The sequence below is a fragment of the Pithys albifrons genome, chromosome 1, assembly GCF_047495875.1.
Source record: "Pithys albifrons albifrons isolate INPA30051 chromosome 1, PitAlb_v1, whole genome shotgun sequence".
Lineage (NCBI taxonomy): Eukaryota > Metazoa > Chordata > Aves > Passeriformes > Thamnophilidae > Pithys > Pithys albifrons.
Genome location: NC_092458.1, coordinates 71325036 through 71349428, shown reverse-complemented (window position 1 = coordinate 71349428; position 24393 = coordinate 71325036). Strand labels below are relative to the sequence as shown.

The following is a 24393-nucleotide window of genomic DNA, read 5'->3' as shown; positions in this document are numbered from 1 at the left end:
AATCCTTCTGTTCAGAAAATGTAACAGTATTATGGAATAAACAACACGTTTCAGTATATCAGACAAGACAGATGAGAAACTGTACACCGTAATGTCAGTACAACCTGTGTTCCACAGAGGAATGAAGGTGCAGACTTAACTGTGCCCTCCAAGTTCATACCAGGTGTTCTGATAATTTCAGACATTATTAAATATTGAAGGATTTATTCCCATATATAAGTAGATATTTCTGTAAGCATGTCGGTTGTGTACTGCATGACTTGTGTTTCATATTATAAAATCTTAATATAAAACTGAGTAAGCTGCTGCTCGGAGCAGTTTTTTGTTGGAGTTTGGCGGGGAATGTTTTTTCATGTCTTTTGGTTTTTTTGATGATGCATCAGGAAATATAAAAGGAAACACAAAATCTGCATTATAATGAAAAGAGCTGTTATGGTGGTTTTTAACATGAGACCAAAAAAAACCTGCCTGGCAGCAGATCTTTGAAACTATTACTTCAGGGGTTTGACTTCTTTATGCTAGCTTTTGTGGCATGGAATTAAAATGAATATTTTTAGCTTTTTGCTGACTTTCCTCTCCCTCTCACCCTTTTTCAAATTCACATCTCTGATCTTGGGGTATTGTTTGAGAAGCTGTCACTTGAATAGGGAGAAAGATTAAGTAATGTGCATGTTGCAGGCATTCAACGCTGCTGTGTATAGTTATAACGGGATTTCAATGTGAAAAGTCACTGTTCAGTTTTTTAAAATATCCAAAATTTTTTTCATCTAAGAAAGGCACTAAATATGACTATGCATTTCACAAGGGCTTATTTAATGTGATATTGATCTTTTGGAAATTTTCCAATTGCAGTTGAAGTGTTAGACTATCAGTTTGTACATGTAACACTACTCATGAATTAAACGGGTGCATACATGGTAGTGCCGTTCCATGGCTACATATGATTGAGTTGGATTATGTTGCTCCTTCCCACCCTCAGATTGGGAGTATCTCTTCAGGCATGCCTGCTGCAGATTGTGGGGTACAGAAATCTTATTGCAGAGGTCGAAAAGCTGCGCAGAGAGCCATACGATTCAGAGAATCCACAGCATGAAGAAATGCTTTTGAAGGTGGGTGCTTAAGAGATACTTAGAGAGTATCCTTTATTCATGTCAGCCCCAAACAGCCTGGTTTATAAACCTCCTTGACATACTGAGAGGTGTTGTCACCTCCCTCCTTTGCGTACCTGTTTTAAGATAAGACTGTACAGTACCATAATCTGGTCTAGGTGTAACACCTACCAAGCAAGCAGCTCACTCCCTGGTTGAAGAATACATTTTCCTTGACTGGACTATATCTAGGCATTGGATACACAGCTCTCATAATGCACAGCTGTTATCTGCAGTGAGCTCTAGAAAAATAGCCCTATGTCCTACTTCAGTACACTTTTCTTCAACAGGAGAAAGATATTTTTCTCTATTAATCAGTGTAAAAAAAATTTTTGTTCAGTTTCTTGTATCTTGGAAGACAATGTCTATGTATTCCAATGGCAAACATCTAGTTTTTTATTGTGTAGAATGGAAGGATTAATATTTAGTTACCAAATATATTTTCAAATTAAAACAATATTAAACTATTTTTTAGATAATACAGCCAGAGTTATGAAAACAATTGGGTTTTACTTTCTTCATGCTTTCAGGAAAGCCTCACACTGGAGCAGATGATAAAAGTATTTTTTTATCTTGATTCCATAAGCAGAGGAAGAGCTTGAGAAATACTGGAAAGGAATTGAGGAAAGAATAAAGGGTCTGGAAAATAGCAAGCCCCCAGTCTAATAGCAAGCCCTATTTCTTCTGATCCTGTTTCTTGCTATATTCCATGCTTCAGAGAAATGCTAACAAACAGAATAAGGGATAGTGAGCTTCCTATCTACAAGCAAAATGCCTTCTTAGAGAAGTTCTTATGAAAACATACCACCTGTTTGGTTGGGTTGCTTTTTTTTCAATTATTTGAAACAAAAATACTGAAAACTTAAACACTATCACATCCAAACCATGCTCTAGCTTGCAGTGCTGTGCTTTACACAAATTGCAGTGAGAGCTTCTGGAAATTTCACTATAGTTACTCAGTCTTCCAGACACTTCCAGAAATCCCAGTAGGCATATTATATAAGCACTGTCAGATGCAAATAACTATTTCTAAAAAATGCCTCACATGGTCAGAGTTCCTGTAGGTGTTTGGAAAGCTGCTGTCTTTAACGTTGGCCCCTTGCTGGGAGGTGGGAGTCTCACCAAGGAGTTGTCAAAATCCAGACCTGCTCTGAAGCAGGGCTCTACCATCAGGAAGGCTTGGGCAGATGCACTCCTGTTCAACTACTGCCCCTGTGTATCCAAATGCACAAATTTCTGGGAGTAGAGTGTGCTTTAACTAAAAGGGCATACAGATTTACCCACTGAGGAAGCCTGTGTCTTGGAGGTGAGAGATACAGGTGCCAGTCTACAGTGTTGGCCTCTGAAAGGAACACTGCTGGTTAGTGAGGGTCTTTGGCTCCAAGAAAGCATTCCTAAATACACCAGACATCTACACTGCCCAGAGAGCAAGACATGGGGTCTGAGAATGGGATCATAGGTGAGAAAGACCAAAGAGTTGTCTGTGGTCTCTTTCTCAGTCACCCAGCCTGGGAGCGTAAGGTTCTGAGAACTATGACAGCAGTGAAGTGTAGTTGTGTAAGTGCTTTGAAGACATAACTATGTGAGCATAAAAGCAGACTGGAAACTGAGCATTTGTCTGAGGAGAGGTTAAACAGTGCAGCTTATGCTACATTATGCAAATTCATAATGTTGAAAAAACATCAGTTTCACCTGAGTATTAGCACTTGTTTACAGCAGGTTTTACTTTTACAAATGTCAAATAGAGATATGTCCAAGGGTTTAAATCATTTTCCAACCCACACTATGGAAGAATAGGCCAGTTGGTTTTCATTCCTTCTGTGTACTTTGCCAAGTGATCTCTGCAATGAGTAATTTAAGTTCCTAATGACTATAATTTATTCATGTTTACCAGGAGGGCACTTTATGAATGAAAGATTAACTTAATGTCATTGAATTAATGACTAATACTGTATTTACTGTTGACGGGTGAACAAGAAAGATAACAAATATGGTTTAAGCAATGCTGCTTCATGCAGTCATTGCAAAGTGAAAGCATGACAGTTTTAACATTCCTAGAGCACTTAAATTCAGTTAGGATTGCTAAAATTAAAACAATTTCTGTTTTTATTTGGGGAATGTGCATACAGCTCTTTTCCTTGGGTAGGCTTTGTCTAAGTGCATTTTTTGAGGCCGTACTCACCAACTCATGGTTGGTGATTAGTACACTTTCTTAATTCTAAATACTGATTTTTTAATACACTTTGGAAAGAGTGAGTTTGTGATATGGCACATGAGGTATGTATTTGTCAGATGCCAATTTAGCCTGCTTTTAGGTGCTTTGCAACATGATATTTAGGCACGAAAGTCACTGGACCAGTGCAGCTAAATGGATTTATTCCAGCTGATGATCTGGCTTAAATCACTTTACCCTTTTTTTTACATGAGATCAATGAATGGTTCTTTCCTTAGTTAAATATGATGATTGTGCATGCTATTCTTGTATGGATTTTATCTTTTTTTGCGTGTCTTCTCTGATTTGCTTTTCAGCACTATGGTATCCAAGTCAACACTCTTGATTTATAGTCTTTCCAGAGATTTGCAAATGATGCCAGAGAAAAGATTGCTGCAGAGCCTCAGGGACTCGAGGGCTGATTGCCTTCTACTCTATCAGTTATTTACAACCAAATTCCAGCCCATTCCTGTCTCTGTGCTTAGGGAGACAGACACCATTTTGATGAACAAAGAGTGAGCAAAACAAGTCTTTGTGTGAGTTGTTACAGCAGCAGTCAATAAGGCTGGAAGGGTCTTGTAAGGCTGAAATATCTGCAGTACTTCACAGTGGTTTGGGATTTCACCCCTCCATGCACACACAAAAGAATTTATTTTGACTTTGTGCTTGGGTTGCTGGAATAGTTCTGTTACATCAGAACTCAGCTCAGTTTAAAAAGAAAAAAAATCCATACTAATGTGTGGAAGTTTAATTATGTTTTACCTGTGATCTTCCTAGTTGTGGAAATGCTTGAAGCCCAATTCACCACTGAAAGCTCGGATTTCAAAGCAGTGGTGTGAAATTGGTTTCCAAGGTGACGATCCTAAAACAGACTTTAGAGGGATGGGTCTCCTGGGCTTATATAACTTGGTGTAAGTATATTTCTCTGTAGATGGGTTTATGTGGTTCTGAAGTCATGAAAAGCAGTGTTCCTTGCAGATTTTAGAAAGTCTATGAAAATAACTTATAAAAGTGTTAGGGTCTTCATATGAAACAAATAATTTACTTGCTAGCCTAATTTTTGGAGGATTTCTCTTTTTCAGAGAGTTCTCCTTTCTTACAGTATTCCTAACTCAAACTGGTAATACCACTTGCCAAGCCCTGTTTTTAGTTTTTCTGTGACAAAGTAAGTTGGCACTCTCTTCCCACGGGAGGAAACTGGAAAGTTTATTTTCACCAGTATGTAGATCTCCTTAAACAAAATGCCCTGGAAGTATGTGGGTGGGAGGGTTATGTTACTGTTCAGCCACCTTCTTTGAGAATTTCATGCTGAATCCTTAAGCAAACTGCTTGAAATGCAGCCACTGATGTCAGACTTCTATAGTTTGACTACTACTTCAGTTTCTGTCAATACTCAAAAATAAGCAGGGAGCTTATCTCACTTTTTGCTTCCAACTCTCAAACACCAGGTGTTAGTACCATAGCTGTGCTTGGTAATTTGGGAATTGAGTAATGCCCATTATTTTCTCCAGCCCTTGTATTTACTTCAGGCAGTTATGTAATTTACAAATATTTGGTAAAATAACATTTCCCTATGAGGGGAAAAGGAAATATTTTCTGCTTTTACAGATTAAAGGACATAAACCATCCACTGTCTATATGTTGTTCTTTAGCAAACCTCAGTTAGGGATCTGGACTCTTGACTCCAGCTTTGAACTTCCATGGGAAATTAATCCCTACCATGTATTTAATTTCTTAGTCTTCTGTGATGACTCTTATCTTGCTTAATGAACTTGCCAGATCAAGAAGCCTGTACTGCTTTCTCTTGAGCTCAGCATCTGACATGCTCTAGCAATAAGCAAATGATTTTCTGTAGGATGGATAGAAAGGGGACTCTGATAATGTGCATTCACGAAGCACTTACAGGATTGCACTTTTAGGCTGAGACTGCTTTAATCTTTCATTTTGGGTGTCTGAGGGGCAGCTTAATGAGTTTAACACATCAAACACTACTCATTCTGTGTAACACATGCAGTGTCCTTTAAAATGGTGTATATGGATATCTTAGTATGTCTTAAGATGGGAGGGAGGGATTGTGTTTCTTTAACAATTCACCCTAAACATTAATGTCTACAGGTATTTTGCTGAATGGGACACTGAGATAGCTCAGCAAGTTCTCTGTGATTCTCTTCACCCTAAATACAGGTAATGCTTGAGATTGAAAATAATAACTTGAGAAAGCATTGGCATTGTGTTGGCTCTGTCTGGGGGAGAGGGCTGGAGTTTTTCCTCTTTGGTGGGTACGTGCTTGAGCATTGCCACATGCTTTCTGTTTTCAAGTACTGATTCTGAAAACTGATCAAGTGCAAGAGGGAAACTTGTATACTGGATCATAGAAATAGTTAGTGTTAAATGTTTTCACTTCTAATTTCAAGTGATTTTTGTATTTTATTTACCTTTCTTTTTATTTGTTTGTGTTTTTTCATAATTAAGGGAAATCACTAAGAAGGAACTAAGGTATTTTTTTCTTTTCTCTATGTTTTCTGAGATGCTTCATGTAAATAAACATCAAATCATACTAAATTTAGTGTGTTATAAATTGAAAATCTTTGTTGCAAGAGATTGTTTTCTTTAAACTTGACCCAAAAATAGCTGGTGGTGCAACACTGGGTACATATGAGCATGGTTATATATCAAAAATGAAATTCACCTTGCTTAATGAGGCTGAAGTGACTAACCTGATAGTCCTAAGTAGTCTAGGCCAAAACTTTGTTAGCAGAGCTGAAAAGCCCCTTCCTTTATTTATAGTCACATACTCTGTCTTCCTTCACTGATGATGGTTCCAATCTGGCAAGTTCTTTGTCCTGACTGTTGAGAGATCAGGTACTTTTAGGTATCAAAAACTGTGTTGTGGGTAATTTGTCAATAGGACATTTACTCCGTAATTGTTGGAGGAGTAGATGCCTCTTAGCCAGTTACATGGAAATCATTTGCCTTAAAAGACATTTTTCTTCTGCAAGTAATGTTAGATATCCTTGTAGCTGGTCCACATCTGAATCCTGGGAAGTTTTTTATCTCCTCAGCAGTTTTTTGTGGTTGATTTCCCAGTGGTAATTCTGTGACAAAAAGTCCTTGGAACATATTAGCATTCTTTATTTTCATGTTTGATTACCAAGGGCAGTCTTGGAGTGCTGTGTGAGCATGTTCAACTTCTATGCCTTGACGAGAGTTCAGTAGAGGGATAGATGCTGCTGGTGGTGCCCATGGTGATCTTCCTGATGTGGTTGCTTAGCAGCCATGATGTTTTCTGATGGAATCATGATCAATGGATTTTCTGTCTTAGCTGAACTTACCCACATCCTGTGTGTGCCACCCTTGTTATTCTGGGGTTTCTGATTGAAATTATGCCACAGCCTACAAAGATGATTAAGATTTTAGAAAATGAGTGAGGAATAAGGTATTGCTTTGTGTTAAGCCATTTAGGACATGAAGTTTTGTCCACCTAGTAACACTCAGGTCAGGATGGATATGAACCTATTAGTATCTTAAATACTTAATGACAGCAATTTTTATATACTATATTTACATGAAGCTCAGGGAATTGGTTTTGGTGTAATATATATACTTACTGTAGTTCAGATATAGTCTAAGAAACGTGCTTTCACATATAGTTGTCTATAATGTGGGATCTAAGGCTTGCAAACTCTGATTTGCTTAACCACGACAAAACTCCCACAGCCATGTCAAGGTTGTAGTCCATTGTTTAGGGTTGGTTTAGTGCCAGCTCTATATACAGCTGGTTATAAAAGCAGGCAACGATTTCTGCTAAACTTCCTCATTTGAGTACACTCAGACCTGGTTAGTGGGATGTTGGCTGACTGCTTGAATCACACAGCTCTTTTAAATCACTCAACAGCTGAAATTTAGTCTAAAATCAATCTGTTTCCTAACTAATTTCATTTCAAGGGAGGTGTCTTCTGTGTCCTTGAAAATCTCTGCCTTATTTTGCCAAACAATAGGAAATGCTGTTACTTATTTTTGACTGTTGAGTGGTTTCTAATTTGGATAGGCATAAAAACTTACTGTGAAAGGAGTATTTTCATGTTTGGTGCCTCAGGTGAATCATGCCTCCAGTGATGAGTGTCATGTATATCTCTGAAAACACAAAAAAGCTAAAACCATCTTTGATATAGTTAAATGTAATTTCAACTTTTTATATAGCTGAAACTTAACTGAAGTAGATCATCTTTGTGGTCAGCATAGAACACAGCTGGCTTTTACTGAGGGCATTGACATAGGCACCTATTTTGTAGTGGTGAGACAAGTTTATTGGCAATGGTATAAAGCCAGTTGCCCATTTCAAGTCTGTTTATGTCAATCCATTTGGTGAGAAGCAGAGTTAAACATGATTAGTCATTTCAATGGAAGTAAAATACTGTGTTCAGTCAATGTTACAATATCAAAGAAGTTGAAAGAAAATATTTGTCAGTTAGTAATACATGGCAATATCTGGATTTAATTTACTTTTTTTTCCTCAGCCAACTCAGCAAAGCTGAATGGGAGAAAAAAAAGTTTGATAAGGCAATTGGGTAAGTTTAAAAATCTTTTTTAAGTTACTTTTTTAAGGAAATTTCTGTAAGCATACAAAATTCTGTTGTCTTAACCACAACTTGGTTTTGATCAAAGCATACAGCAGAAACAGTTTGAGGTACATTTGGAATAAAGTAACCAAAAAATTCTGTAGCAAGGAGACCCTTTCTCTGTATGCTATATATAGTGCAGTGATGAATATCTGTTCAATTCTTCTTAACACATAACCTAATCAAGTGTGACTTCTTGCTGTCAAAGCCAGATTCTGAACTGCTTTTAGGAAAATATAATAGGGAAGAAATAGTAATGAAGGTTTTTTTCTTCTTAAGCAGTGGGTTTGATATGGCTGCATTATTCATGAGTATGGAACTTGATGTTCCGAGTGTGTTTGAAAATCTGTAATACAACATTTTATTGCCCGTATTTCTTTTTCTGTGAAACATGTCATTATGCCTCATGCTGCAGTTAGATTCTAGATTAGTGTCTGGTTTTTTTTCCTCCTGAAATACAACAAAGGTTAGAGAACAGGAAAGTATTTTTGTTTGCATGATAGATAGAGGTAGTTGAAAGAATACCCAGAACAGTCTACAGAAGACAGATGTGATTACGTGAGGAAAAAACCCCTATCACTGAATATCCAAATACGTTGTTTTTTATCACTAAATGTCAGCATGAAACTTTATGTGCTTTCTTGGGAAATAGTCACTGCCAGAAATGCCAAGATCTTCATGCACTAGCCTCACAAATAAACTTCCAGATTAGGAGTTCTGTTTTGCCTAAATATACTTCACTTGATCTCTCTTAGCAGGACAAGAGTTTGATTCATGAGTTTAAGTCTTCTTACTTTTGTATCCAACATGCTTTGATTTAGGTTTTTGCCTGTTTTCTGGTCTCTGTATCTAGTTCTTTTCTAGGGGGAAACTGGAGGTGACTCAGCTGGATTTTTTTCACAGCCTTTTTAGCCATATGAATGTCATTATAGGATGGATTGTTAAAACCTGATGTTCCTAACTGTGGCTAATGAATTCCAGTGGGGTAGATAGTTAAAAATAGCAAATGATGGGTCATCCTGCAGCTTCAGCCACCATGTGGAGTCCTTGCTCTCTTTCAGAGGCGAGTGCAGAGCACAGGGACATCTGTGCTTGTTCTTATTTTGTAGGAACTAATCAGTGCAGTTCACTAAAAAGGTTGGCACAGTGATGAAACTCTTGTTTTAAGTGTGTTCATGTATTTCCCAAGGGAAACGCTACCAGTAAAATGTACTAAGCATGCAGAATAAACGTTTTTCTTGCTTTCCACCCTCCCACACCTTGAAACTCACAAAGGAGAGAATTCATATATGTCGGTAGCACAGAAAACCTGCAATGTCAGGGTCATCAGTATTTCTTATAGTGTATTGAAGGAAAGTGAAGTGTCCACAAATGTTGCTTCTTTTTTTACAGCTACTCTTTTGCTATTGTGGGCATTAACATAACAGACCTCGCATACAACCTGCTTGTGAGTGGAGCTCTGAAGACCCATTTCTACAATGTTGCTCCAGAAGCACCAACACTCACTCACTTTCAGCAGACATTCTGTAAGTGTGGTGGCAGGGGAATGTGGAGTTGGGGGGTCAATAGATAACTTGTGCTCTGCTAACATGTTTTGTACTACCTATAGTTTAAAAAAAATTAAAGTCTGTTGCCACAGCACAGAGATTGCTGTGCTAGTCTTTGCTCTCCTGTCTTTAGGATGCTTGGATTCAGCTCTTAGTTGTGATGGATAACCAAAGGGTAAAATAAACAAAATGAAAAATCCGCAAACCAAACCAAAAAACACAACCCCAAAAAACTCAAAAACACACTCCACCGTTCAGCAGAGTTGCCTCCCTGCCAAAATAATCCTTTTCCAGCTCTATCCTCTGTATTCAGTTATCCCCTCTACAGCTGTGCAGCCTTGCACAGTGGGAGTGACACTTTTAATATTTTTCAATGTATAGGCAAGGAACTGATAATAAGAAATCAAGATGCAGTGTTTTCCACATTTATGACATTTGCAAAGATTTTGTTCCTAAAGACACAGGAGCTGGCTGTCCCTGTGCATTGAAAGATGGTGGGGAAGAGCGGCCTGGCTGAACAGAGAGCTTTGGCTGGAACTCAGGGGAGAAAAAAAGGAACTTTATGACCTTTGAAAGAAGAGGCAGACAACTAGGAGAACTGCAAGATATTGTGAGGTTATGCTGTGAGAAAAGCCAAAGCCCAGCTAGAATTCAATTGGTTAAGGCCATAAAAGAACAAAAATATTTCTATATATACCACCAGTCCTGGTTAACCAAGGAGGTCCCAGATGACTGGAAGTTCGTAAATGTGATGCCCATCTACAAGTAGGGCTGGAAGGAGCATCCATGGAAATACAGGCCTGTCAGCCTGACCTTAATGCAAGAGGAATGTAATGGAGCAGATCATCACGAGTGCTATCAAACAACACATTCAGGACAAGCAAATGAGGCCCAGCCAGCATGGGTTTGTGAAAGGCAGGTCCAGCTTGACCAAACCTCATCTGCTTGTATGACAGAGTGACATATTTAGTGGGTGAGAGAAAGGCTGCTGATGTTTTCTATCTAGATTCAGTAAAGCATTTGGCACTGTTTTCACAGCATTTTCCTGGAGGAAATGACTGTTCTTGGCTTGGACAGGTGTTCTCTTTGCTGGCTGACAACTGGCTGGATGGCCAGGCCCAGAGAATGGTGGTGAATGGAGTTACATCCAGCTGCGGGCTGGTTAACAGTGGTGTTCCCTAGGGCTCAGTATTGGGGCCAGTCCTGTTTAATAACTTTATTGATGATCTGGACAAGGGGATTGAGAATGACACCAGGTTGGGGAGGAGTGTTGATCTGCTGGAGTGCAGAAAGGCTCTGCAGAGGGATCCGGGACAGGCTGGACCAATGGGTTGAGGCCAAAGGTTCAGTGAGGTGAAGTCTGGGCCCCTCACTACAAGAGGACACAGATGCTGGAGTGTGTCTAGGTGAGGGCAATGGAGCTGGGGAAGGTGCTGGAGCACAAGTCTAATGAGGAGCTGCTGAGGGAGCTGGGGGTATTCAGCCTGGAGAAAAGGAGGCTCAGGAGAACTACCTGAAAGGAAGTTGTAGCCAGGTGGAGGTCAGCTTTTTCTCCCAAGTAACAGATGACTGGACAAGAGGAAATGGCCTCAAGTTGCACCAGGAAAGATTAGATTGGATATTAGGAAAAATTTCTTCACCAAAAGGGTTGTCAAGCTATGAAACAGGCTTCCCAGGGAAGTCTAGAGTCATCATCCTTGGAGATTTTTAAAAGACAGTCATCATCCTTGGAGATTTTTAAAAGTGCCTTTGCAGTGTCGTGATACCACCTCTAAATTCTTGGCTGCAGGGTGGACTATTCTGTTGATTAAGCCTGGGACTTTCCCCCACAACCAGTGTCTGCTGACCAGCATGATGACAGTGAAGGGAGTGGTGGTTTTGACAGTTCTTCCCCCTATAACCCATCAATGTATGAGTTATGAAGTAGGATTAAACTTGTGTTGTTTTGATCTAATGGGCCAGTAAAGGTGGTGGTTGTTGCTATACATCCCATCTGCCATCCTAGAAAAGTCTGGAGATTACCCTAAGAAAAACTTGAGGTTGTCAAATGGATTTTATTGTAGAGAAACATCAACATGTAAACTCCTGGAGCACGAACAATTTGTCTAGAGATTGTGTCTGACAAATCCCTGTTCTTATGCCCTTACAGTGTCTCTCCTCTCCCTACTGCAGTCATCCTATGTCTTCTTCAAGTTTCCTTCAATCCCAGATACCATTAGGCTGCATTAAATGCCTATGGGCTGCCTGACTGAACTGGAAAACCAAAATTATATTGACCAGCCAGTAACGTAGGGGGACACAGTGGTTGTACTGCCTGCATAGCTCCTAAATGCTGAATCCACATGTAACCTCATCTGCACTCTTGTGCTCCCTCAGGCCATGGGGATACACATTAGAAGCTGAGAATTGCACTTGGCTTACTGGTCTTGGCCTCTGTTGCCCTCTCTGACTGTAGAAGCCACTCAGGAAACTGCATTGCTCAATGGTATGGTCAGCACAGGCACTGCTGAAGGATGGAAGGTTTCTCTTGGAAATCCACCAGATTTTGGAGGGTGAAGATCTAACAATGTTCTATGTTTTATTAAGTGTATTGGGTTTGGTTTGGGGTTGTTTTGTTTTGTTTGTTTGTTTGTTTTTAAAAAGGGCATTTGCTGGGCTTTTCTTTGAAAGTAACATCTCTGAGAATCAAACACCCTGTGGCTGCTGGAATATATGGAAGAGATTTGAAGATCTACTTAAAGTACCTTTTCAATGAAGTTTTTCAAACTGATAATGGGGTAAAAAACATATCTATGCAAATATATATTGAAATTGAAGTTAGAAGCTTGTGTGTTCTAATTGTCATACAACAGAAAAAATAGATAAAGCAATTAAGACTTTTTTGCAGCAAATGTCCTTGTTTTCAGGAGTACAGAAAAATGACTTGCATGTTTTTCTGTTTTGGGGTGGATAATTACACTCCTTCAATGGTACATCTGCTGTGGAAGTTAGGATCAAGAGATTGTGTCCAGTTCATTGAAGTTTTAGTGCTGGATGTAAAGCTTTTCCTGTCAGTGAAACTCTTTGAGGCCAAGGTCAGCACAGAACTGAGAGGATAAAGGCCTTAATCAGAGCCCATATATTAAACCTGCTTTGGAATTATTTTCTTCCTGTAACAGGGATGTCTTGGTAAAGCTGGTCATTCTGTATATCATCTTATCATTCATCTTTACAGAATCATAGGCATAAGTGTTAAACAACATTTTCAGCAAGGTTATGTGCACAAAAGGTAAAAATGTGCACAAAGAGGAAGTGTTAACACAAAAAAACATGATGGCAACTGTTAAATTATCTACAAGTACACTCTTTAGTGGAGAGTGAGTAATGTTCCTATTAGGTAATATCTGTGAGGCAGAACTTGAATATAAACAAAAGGCTGGTGGGGCAGCATCAGCAGCATCTTTCACTGCTTTTATACTCACTAGTTTAATGTCGCAATTAGTCAATTCATATGTCAAGGCAACTAGTGACTTCTTGTGTTTATTGTGACAAGTTCTGCCAGTGTTTAATATTTATCCAGTTTTGAGTTTGTCCAAAATAGGTTGAGTCTTGTCCCTGCCCAATGTCATGAAGTGTCACACCTCAGTGACCAGGATTCTCTGTGCAGATCATAACTATTAATTGAAGGCTTCTTTCTAACTTTTTTATATCATCTTTACCAACTGTCTTTATCTCTTCTCCCTTTTTATTATTTTGTAGGCTACTTAATGCATGAATTCCACAAATTCTGGATTGATGAGGATCCACTGGACATAATGGAGTTCAATCGTGTTAGAGAAAAATTTTACAAGCAAATCTTGAAACAGCTCCAGAACCCAGAGATGGCTCTGTGCCCTCATTTTGCTGCATCAGAAAGTTTAATCAATATGTAGTTGCTCAGCTGATTTTATTTGGAAGCACTATCTCACTCTTGTGTTGGATCACTGTTAGACCATCACTAGCATACTGAATGACCATGGCAATCGTGTGCATGTTTTTGGCGCAGTATTCATCTATTTTCGTAACAAAATCCCCTTATGCTTCTCTTGTTGGGGATTTTTCATTTTAAATGGGTGCTCATATTGCCTCATTATGCAGTGTTACCTTCTGAATTGATGTCCAGATATCAGAGTTTTTCTATTTTTTTAGACTTTCCTCATAATTCAGCATTGACAATTGAATTGTATTTCTCTAGCTGTGTTTTTGTATATGTGAAATAAGTAACTGGATCTTGTATTGTGGAAGCTTTTTAACTTCTCGGTATGTTTTAAGGCTGGCATAACTACTGGCATTTCAAGCAAAATATATGTTTGGACCTCATCTAGAAGATAATGCTTATAATTTAATCTGATGCAGGCAAACACATTAAAGACCAATTTTCTCCATGCAGACATTATATCCTTAATGCAAAATTAATGAGGCTTATGAGATACAAGTTTCAGTGAGAAGAGTTTATGCAGAATTAGGATCAGCTGCATGAATACCAAATGGTCTGGTGATGCTAATACACTCACAGTGAACTGCAAACACACACAACTACTCAGATACTGGCAGGGGCCAAAAATTATAATATTAGGCTGTTCTCACCAACACCACCATGCTGAAGCATGGCCTAAATTCCTGCACATTCCTTTGAATATACAGAGGTTAGTATTTTGTATCACATGTTGGAAGGCAACGTGATTTATCACGTGGTCCTTGGTGAATTCAGGCGTGCAAAAATCTGTATCTTTTGTTTGAACTACTGAAATTGTTGTTTGGTTGTCAGTTCAGTTCCTAAGATCTGGGAGAAATAATTGATTAGAAGATTTAGAACAAAACCTCTTGAGTTTCCCAGACTACTTATAAAAAGATCTAAAATGGCAAACTACCTTTTTTCTAAAACCATAAATGAGTAAAAGTGTTTGACACTAAGATTGTGTAGTATATTGAACATCTACCATGGCATTTCATACCCATGGTATTTTTTACCTTCTAAGCAATCAATTTTAGTATTATATGTTTGTGTAAATCACTTGCATATGGAGATTAAATTGAGTAGTGTCAAACTACTTGTGAATTATACCAATAAATTATATGTCATTTTAACTGAAGTGCTGTGGGGTTTATTTTTGAGATATGCAGTAATAGACATGAAAGCTATTTTACTTTTATGGATCAGGTAAAACAGGGATGCAACAGCTCTGTGGTATTCCCAAGTCTGAAGTGTGATCTGAACTTCATCAGATTGGGTACTTCATGTCATTTTAGTTACTACTGGGGCCATCAGTTTAGAACCCAAAAAACCCAAAGCAATGGGAATTCTTAAACTCATGGGAAACTGCTTCTTGGATTTAAGCCCTCTCATTTCTTTGCTAAAATGTCAGATGGGGGGCAGGGCTTCTCTGCAGACCTGGAAACTTGCCCTCATTGTGGAGTTAATCAGCAAAATCCTATGGATGTTGCAGAAATTAGTCCTCTCCAATGAATCTGGAAATGTGGAACATTTGCATATTTTGCATGAAAATACAAGGAATAAAACTCTGCTTGTTGAACTTACCTACCACTGATTTTGGAAAGTCATTATTTATAGTCATTAGGTCTTAATGACTTTTTTGTGTCATTTCTGAAGCCTCTGAAATAAGTTTCTAGTAACTGTTCATTGTTTCAAATCTTAGACTCTTGCTTTTTTACCTTGCCCCACTCTGACTGAAATACTTTCTGCAATTTGTTAGGTTGCACTGGTTGATTTTTAGTACTCTACACTGGAGTTCGTGGAGTTGGGAGGAGGAGAGAGGCACAGAGGTTCCTACTACCTTCTTGCTGGTGTTATCCTCTCAGTTATGCCTTGTCTCAAGGTGTCAACTTCAAATAAAATCAGAAAATGTCATCAGGCTCTGTGTCAGATTGTATCACTATAGTCTAATTGGTTTGGGTGATTAATTTTCCAGTCTTTCAGGGTGATGGATTTAATGGAGATAAGTGTGAAATTCCCTCTCCTGTGGAGCCCCTGCATCCTGGTGCCTTCAGATCTTATCATCCTTCCCACTTGGACTTTAACTTCAGCTTGTAACATGCTTGCTCTAAAAATTCTTGCCAAACGTGGGGCAGAGAATGTCCCTGGTGAGTGCCTAATACTGGCTGTGAGCTGCTGAGGGAGGATGTTTTTCTGGCACTGCCTTCCCTCCTCCCCAGGAATGATGCACACATTACAAACCTAAGGTTTTCTTTTAAAAAATCAGAATTTACACTGTCACTGATACAGATACAAACTGACCTGTGAGCATCTGGATGCTGTATTCGCTGGGCAGGAGAAAATGAAAAAAAAAAAAAAACAACTCCAAAACCCAGAAAAAGTATAAAAGTTGTTTCAAAAAAGTGGAATCAGTATTTATACCCACTGTGAGGTGCAGAATTTGGATTAATTAAGAATAAAGAAGATTTAGGTTGGAACTTTCAAAATACTCTCCACAGCCTTCATGGTTGCTGCACTTCACCAGACATCTCCTCTCCCAGAGGTTCATGCCTGGCCATGTGCATCTGGGGCAGCAAGTGCTGCTTGCCCAGCCTGTAAAGCAATTTGGCTCCTTTTTTAACAGGTCATTTTTCTCAGGCAAATAATTTACATTGGCAGTGCCATGCAGCCCAGGTATTGTTTTAGAAAGGCACAGTAAGTCGAAGCCACTAATTAACTTTGTAAAATACAAGACAACATACTGAAGCTGTGCAGAATGTCTCGCCTTGGGCGGGCAGATGAAAATATAATTGATGAAAACATAGTATGAGGAGGTTGTATGTGACCCAAAATGCAGATGTGTTGACCTTGATCTGTTCAAAGCCAGATAAAAGGGCCATGTAGTGTTGGAGTTCTGTAAGTCTATATGCAGAATTGTATAAGGGTGGCCTGTATTTCTCTGCTGCAAGGTCAACCACTTACCATAGCACAGCACTTCCTTATCCGTGCTGATGTCTATTTAAATTGTTACCAGGGCTTCTGCAACACCAGCTTGTCTGCAGTAACCTGGGTGCTCCACCAGCAGCTGTGGAGCTGGAGCTGTGAGTCAACAGGATCTGTGCCTGGGGGATTGATTACAGCCAGGAGGAGAGGAAGTGCTACTCCAGCCTCTTGACACTTCTTGGCTTGTCGTTCTTTTTTCTCCTTTGAGGAAGGGAGAAATATTTTTACTGTGGTTCTAAAAGGCTCTTTTTGAAGGTACTTCTGGTGCTGTTGGTATTTCTATGTACTATTTTCAGAAGGAAACAAGGTCCAATCTATGTAATCTGTCCTGGAGAATTGTATCTCTTGGGTGTTTCCTGGACCAGCACTAAACCTGGGTTGAAAAATTTGCTGTCATGTACAAGGTAAGGGGGATTAATTTATTGTGCTTTTTAATGGAAGAGCAAGCTTTAAAAGCACCTGTGCCCACTGTGTGCCCTGTGGGTCGCACCCAGGTGGTGGTGGCTTAGCAGGCTGAAACAGTTTGCTGCAAGCAGAGCATTTTCAGCATGTCCCCAGTTGGAATAAGTGCTGTTAGTAGAGCAGAATGTATGTGAACAGAGTGCTGATGCTCAGGTTAATGAATCCAGATCTGCCACTAGTGACCCAAAGAATCACTGGTAGCATCATGCACACACTGGCTTCCCCTATGTGAGATCATAATTTTCTCCTTAAATCCCTCCCTGCATGGATTGTGGTTAGCTTTTAATGTGTCATTTTTGTCAGAATGTGACCAGAGGTTTTTGACCCTTCCACGGTGATGACTGGCATTGTAGGGTTGTCTGCTAGTGGGGTACTACAGATTATAGTCGTTCATGCCCGAGCTCTAGAGGAAGCCTCCATCTGCAGCTCTGCTGGTTGGATGAATCTGACTGAGGTAGGAATCAGTTACAGCCTGAAATAGTAGCTGGAGAGCAAGTCTATAAATGTTAGGTTCATGTGGTTGACAAGTACTGTTGGTGAAATAGGAGAAACTGTATACACTGTAGGGAAATACGAGCATTCTGAATATATTTCCCTCTGTCCCAGTTGGCTCTTGACAAACTTGACATCACCAACATATGGCCATTTGGGCATCACAGGAAAACTCCTCTGGAATTATGATTTTCAGAGAATTGTTCTACTTTGAATCTTGTTAACCATCCTGATTTCCACCTCTCACTCCTCCCTTGGAACTTGGTCCAATGAGAGCTCGAATTTTGCACTAATGAATCCTCCAGGCTACACTGAGAGAAACAGTAGGTCTCCCCTCTGTACTCTTGCATCTGCAGTGTGGTGCAGCTAAAAATCACATGAATTATTAAAATAGATGTTTTTCAGAAAACAATCCTGAAAGAGATAAGAAAATGAATTATTCATTGTTTTCCTTAGTTTGCGGCAGTGCAGGCTTTCTGTAAGACTTGCCAAAGATTAGACAGGACTCTTCCTACAAGATCCCATAGGAATATAGCAGGACTGGCTTTGTGCTTTTTTCCCCTGTGAGCAGTACACATAGAAATCAGGTCATTACTTATTCTAGTGGAGGAAACTGTTCTTCTCTATGTAGGACTATGATTAGAAATGAGATTTAGTTCTGAAACCTCCAAGCAAGAATGGGGCACAGCAGCTTAGCTCAAAACAAGCTATGGGGAAGGGCACAGGGCTGGTGACATGTGTTCCCATGTTCTTAAGGCCTTGGCTCTGCTGTCCTGAAAGTCTGTAAAAACATGTAACTTTAGGTAGTGTATTCCCCAAAGAGCTTACAGCCTGAAACAAGGGAGTTGAGCAGGGTGGGCGAGCATGGGCCCAGCACCTGTCAGCTCAGCAAAGCAGAGCAGCACCAGAGGAGCTGGAGAAGGGGACACAAGGAAGCCTGTTGCATGTTTACAGGTGATATTGCCCAACTGAAGGGTAACCAAGGAAGGCACATTGAGGTGCCTGTGAAAAACCTAACCAATGGACAGCAGGTCATGGCAATGTGACATACTGGAAATGAGGACAGACATATAAGAGCCCGCCTTGAGTACTGCATCCAGCTCTACACACCTCAACACAGGGAGGACACTGATCTGCTGCAGAAAGTCCACAGAAAGGCCACCAAGCTGATCAGAGGGATGGAGCACCTCTCCTGTGAGGAAGGGCTTAGAGATTTGGGATTGTTCAGTCTGGAAAAGAGAAGGCTTTCTGGTGACCTAATTGCAGCCTTCCAGTACCTGAAGGGGCCCTACAAGAAAGATGAAGAGGGACTTTTTACAAGAGCATGTAGGCTTTACATGCTCCCATATAACAGGATAAGGGGGAATGTTTTCTAACTGAAAAAGTAGGTTTAGATTAGATATTAGGAAGAAATTCTTTACTGTGAGAGTGGTGAGGCAGTGGAACTGGTTGCCCAGAGAAGTTGTGGATGCCCCATCCCTTGAAGTATTTAACATCAGCTTGGTTGGTGCTGTAAGCAACTTTGTCTAATGAAAAATGTTCTTGTCCACAGTAGGGGGATTGGAACTAGATGATCTTTAAGGTCCCTTCCAATCCCAGCCATTCTATGATTTTATGATCCTGGTGGATACAACAGAGCTAAGAAGAATTCTGATTCTCAACAGAGGTTATTGAGGAAGTATCAACGAAACGTAGACATGGCCTAGATGTAAAGCCCTGAAGGGAGATTAGGGGCAGAAGTGGAGCCCTTGGTCGTGGTCCAAAGACAAGATGAGAGCGTTCGTCACAGCTCAAAAGTGTTTGTAGACACATCAGGCTTAAGCTGGGGAGAGTTGTTAGGAAATGGTGAACAACTTGAGACTGTAATATGGATCAGGATAGATCCCTCCAAAGGGCACAGTGCAGAAGACCCAAGGATGCAGTTTGCTGTCTCTCTTTGGCAGGGGTATTTGTAATGCTGATTTGGCTCTGGATGGTCTCACATGTTCCTTTAAGCTGCTATGACTAAACCATCATCGCCTCTTCCCTTTTTCCCAGTTTCCATTCACAGTGGGTGGTTGGTTTGAATTTAAGCCAACTGACATACACTTTGCCACCAGTTTCCATACCTCTGTCCCCACTGACCCTGCACACATATTTGTCAGCGTTTTGCAGTGGATGTGAATGTCACTTCTCCATAGCTCTATGGCCAAGAAAGAGATCAAAAAGAATTGTAGGAACAGAGGCCTGAGCAGGCACCAGCTGCCCTGGGGGCCCCCTGCTCCTGCCCTGCCCTGGCCCAGCTTGCCCCCAGGGGCAGCACAGTTGCTCTGAGCTTGGCCATCTCAGGGCTACTGTTTCCAACTGCTTTGTGCCTTTCACAAGGACTGTGGGAAAGGAACATGAGCATGTGGCTGCATGGACAACGCAGGGTTTCTCAAGCTCAGCTCCTAACTTAGTGCATGGGGTTGTTCTGCCCCTGAAGAACCCTCAACCTCCCACCAGGATCTCTCCAGTGAGAATCAGCTTCCTCTGTTCTGCAGAATAGAATGGGTGTCTCTGGTTCAGGGTTTTAGGAGTTTTTTTGGAGGTTGGTTTTTTGGTTTTTTGGGGTTTTTTTGTCTTTTGTCCATGCCTGAGGCAGGCCTCAGCTACTGTAAGTCATGCCTGTCTGCTGTGAAGCTGAGCAAATTTATACTGGTTCCAAATCTGGCCAGAAGAAATCAATCCGGTAACAGCAAAGAACAGGGGATTCTGAGCCCTGGCAAGAAGTTATAATCCCAGCACAGTGTTCCCCTCCGTTTGCTGGATAAAAAGGCAGATCTGAGAGAGATATACAACATCAGCTATCTACTGAGTAGGTCGGAAAGTCTTCATTGAGCGTTTGAACAATTGCCCTTGTTTTAAAAGGTAGACTAAGCATTCATATCCTCAGAGACTATTAAAAAACAAGTCAGTGACTTTCTCATTATGTGAAATATCAGTGCTCTTGGAAACTAGTTTCTAATTCCAATAGAGATCTAAAAGTTACAGAGAGGTGGTGCAGTCCTTTTAGGAACCTGCATTTTGAGCTGTCTGAACTGCAAGTCAGAGCTTTATTCTGTAGTCTTGATTGGCACCTATGAATGCAAATTTAACATCACTGTCTAGCAACAGTATCTTTTGTGATCCTCTTAAGTTTATTATGCATGTCTATAACCACTGCCCATGAGTCTCATACGTAACAGTAATTAACTTCTATGCCGCAGTTCTACTCCATTATTTTTCAGGCACAGCAATGACAGCTCCTAGACATTTGAGTGATGGGAATTAGAGGCTTTCTAACTCACAGAGAGAGAATTGCCTTTGGGGATAGAGCATCATGGGAGGCAGTGCAGCCGATGCCATTTGGGAGAGATCATTGTGTTGCCACTGAAAATTCAGTCAATGATATAACCCTACTATCAAGTGCCTGAGTTTCAAAGAGGGAGATAAGCACAAGCAAAAATGTTCAAGGTGGTGAAGGCCCTTGTGAGGAAGCCATATGAAGAGCAGCTGAAGTCACTTGGTCTGTTCAGCCTGGAGAAGAGGAGAGTGAGGGGAGACCTCATTGCAGTTACAACTTCCTTATGAGAGGAAGAGGACAGGCAGGCACTGATCTGTTCACTCTTGTGACCAGTGACAGGACCTGAGGGAATGGCCCTGAATTTGTGTCAGAGGATGTTTAAGTTACATATTAGAAAGAGGTTCTTCACCCTGAGGTGGTTGGGCACTGGAACAGGCTCCCCAGCAAAGTAATCACAGCACCAAGCCTAACAGAGTTCAAGAAGTGCTTGGACAATGCTTTCAGGCACATGGTGTGACTCTTAGGATGTTCTGTGCAGGGCCAGGAGTTGAATTTGGTGATTGTTTTGGGTCCCTTCCAACTTGGCAGGGAATGATTGGCAGGGAACTCTGTGATTCCATGTACCTATCTAGAAAAAAGGTAAGTCAGAAATAGCCATGGCAGCTGGGGACTGTGGAGTAATGTATTACCTGAATAAGCAGTGGGACTTCTACATCAGTCTTTTACTGTGCTAGGAGTTAATTCCAGGATACTTCAGCTCACCGCTGCTCTTAGGATCAAAGCATCTGTGATAATTTCATTTTCTTCATATTAAATTGTGAGGGTCAAAAGTCTTCCAGTGTTAAATTACCTGTAACAAACACTGCAATGGAAAAATACTATGGTTTAGAGAAAGCAAATTTTTTTTGTTAATGGACTTACATAATAGCAGTGTATCTCAGAAAACTGGTGTAACATGATTGAGTCCCAATAGCCATGCTCCAGACTGGACAAGGAATGCTTTGCATATCTTAAGGAATTCATTTTCTCAAAATCCCTGTAAATGCACAAATAACACTTATTTACCATATTGGGGGAAAATTAGGTTCAAAGCAAAATAATCTAGGTTTTAATTATGGTAATGCAAAGGAGAGGCCTGAATTACCATGCTGTCCCTCCTTGCTTCAACCATGAGAAAGGTTTCTCCAAAAACCAAGTAGGATATCCTTTCAGAATGAAATATTTTAGTTTATAGTTGATGAATACAAATTTTGGGTAGAATCTCACTCTCTTAACTCAGCTGCTGTTGAAGCCATTTATCTGACATGGCTGAATTTTGTGTTATTCAATATATATGTAGACACTGAGCATGAAAGACATTGTCTTATCTTATTTAAAGCTGTCACATCATAATTCTGCAACACTTGAAATCTGACCCTTAAGTGACATCTGTGCTGGTTTTGGCTGAGGTAGAGTCAATTTTCTTCATAGCTACTATGGGGCTGTATTTTGGATTTGTGCTGCAAACAGTGGTAATAATATAGAGATGGTTTTGTTGTTGCTGAGTAAGGCTTACACCAACCCAGCAGTGAGTAGGCTGGGGGTGCACAGGAAGAGGACAGAGCTGGAACCAGAAGTATATTCCAGACCATATGGTGTCATGCTTAGCATATAAAGCTGGGAGAAGGAGGAAGCGGGGATGCTTAGAATGATGGTGTTTGTCTTCCCAAGTAACCATTACACATGATGGAACCCTGCTTTCCTGAAGATGGCTTGCCCAAGAAAAGTGATGAATTAATTCCTTATTTCATTTTTTTTCTAAGTGAGGCTTTTGTTTTACTTATTAAACTCAGCCCATGTGTTTTCTCACTTTTACCCTTCTGATTCACTCCTCCATCCCACTGTTGGAGGAGTAAGTGGCTGGGTTGTGCTGAGTTGCTTTCTGGTGCTAAACTATAGCAAAAGCCAAATGCAGAAAGTCAGATTCCCCTGGCAGAGGTGGCAGCTTCCTCTGTTTAATGCCTGGCACATTTTTTAGTTTCTAATGAGTTAACCCTCGTACCATTGACCCCTTTGGGGTTTGCCTCCTTGCCTATTTTTGCACCTGCATTCTTATCTGCTCAACAAAGGCTCACTCCCCATTCAAAACCTGGCTTCTTAGAGGGTCCCCATAACCTAGTCTTCGCTACTGATGTCTGATTATACAATGAAATTGAAGTCAGAAGAGATGGGGAAAAAGAAAACAAAACAAAAAAGACAGTTTCAAAGCCATAAGCACCAACATATCTAACAACAGCCTCACATTATGGTGAGTGAAGGACCATTATGTTGGTGAAAGGTCTAGAGGTGAAACCACATAAGGAGTAGCTGAGGTCACATGGCTTTTTTCAGCCCGGAGAAGAGGAGATTGAGGGAAGACCCCATCATGGTCTACAATTTCCTTGTGAGGGGAAGAGGAGGGACAGGTGCTGATCTCTCCTCTGTGGTGGCCAGTGACAGGACATGAGGGAATGACATTAATCTGTCTCAGGGGAGGTTCAGCTTACATACTAGGAAAAGGTTCTTCGGCATTGGAACAGGCTCCATAGGGAAAGGATCACAGCACCAAGCCTAGGAGAGTTCAAGAAGCACTTGGACAATGCTCTCAGGCACATGATGTGGTTCTTGGGATTGTTCTGTGCAGATCCAGAAGCTGAACTGTGATGACCCTTGTGCGTCCATTCCAGCTCAGAAGATTCTATGATTCTGAGATTAACTGCCTTCCCATTGACCCCTTAGAGTTATAAGCAAGGCCGTTCTCCCGTAAATCAAGAGATTTTTGATCTTATTCTAAAAAGCACGCAGAGATTTTGGACGACGCCGTTCCCCCGGTGCCAGGGTCTCTCCCACGCTGGGCGCTCAGCGTCCCGCCAGAAAGAGCCGCTCCGGACGGGCGGAGGGTGAAAGTCCGCCGCTTCAGCACCCTGGACAGCGCCAGGCAAGGCTGGGCAGCGCAGGGCTCGGTGCCCAGGGCTACGGGGACCACTGGGCCTCCAGAGCGACAAAATAGCCCTCTGCCATCTCCTTGTAACTCGCGCATCTATCCCGTGTTACAACCCTTTGCTGCTTATGAGTGCTGGAAAAATAGTGGAGATGCTTTGCTACTATGTCCAAGAAAGCCCTTTTAATCAAAATAGGTTAATTATACCTGAGTTCCTGGTGGAATTCAGTTTGGTAATGATGTTGAGGCCATGCCCCTCCAGAGGTTTGGAACTGAAGTGGGTGATTGTTGCTCAGTTTGCCTGTCAGTGTTCAAGAAGCAGCTGGACGAGGCTCTTGGCCAGATTGGTTAGTTTTAGGTATTGCTACAAGAAACAAGATATTGGACTTAATGATCCTTATGGGGTCTCTTCTAATGTGATATATTTCATGACTCTATTCTATCACATGTTGCCTGAGTAGGAGTTGGCTGTTATGAGTGCCCTAATTTTGGAGAAACTCTGCCAAGGATCCTGCTCTTCGAAGTCTGAGAGGTGCCAAAGAAATGGCAGCAGCCTGGAGGAAATAAAATCGGTGTAGCATTTGTCTTCCTGAAGCAAGACTTTTCCATGCTGGGAAACACTGCTCTAGGTCCCCTAAACACTTTCTAAATTTCACCCAAGAAAGTGCAGGTAGACCTATTCACATGCTTCTTGT

At 40.8% G+C, this 24393-nt stretch overlaps 1 protein-coding gene across 8 annotated transcripts in view; it reads left to right on the top strand.

Moving 5' to 3' along the window:
- The window catches only part of ELMOD1 (ELMO domain containing 1), a 47759-nt gene extending 32355 nt beyond the window's left edge, over window positions 1-15404 (top strand). For 7 of the 8 annotated variants that reach the window (XM_071554866.1, XM_071554839.1, XM_071554856.1 and 4 more), the window contains 7 exons: window positions 980-1109; window positions 4138-4271; window positions 5476-5544; window positions 5833-5856; window positions 7878-7928; window positions 9372-9505; window positions 13265-15404. In XM_071554866.1, the coding sequence (XP_071410967.1) occupies window positions 980-1109; window positions 4138-4271; window positions 5476-5544; window positions 5833-5856; window positions 7878-7928; window positions 9372-9505; window positions 13265-13437 (715 nt within the window). In that variant the 3' untranslated portion in view covers window positions 13438-15404. The remainder of the gene's footprint in view (window positions 1-979; window positions 1110-4137; window positions 4272-5475; window positions 5545-5832; window positions 5857-7877; window positions 7929-9371; window positions 9506-13264) is intronic. The other variant, XM_071554886.1, reaches the window with a different exon arrangement.
- The last annotated feature ends 8989 nt before the right edge of the window (window positions 15405-24393 follow it).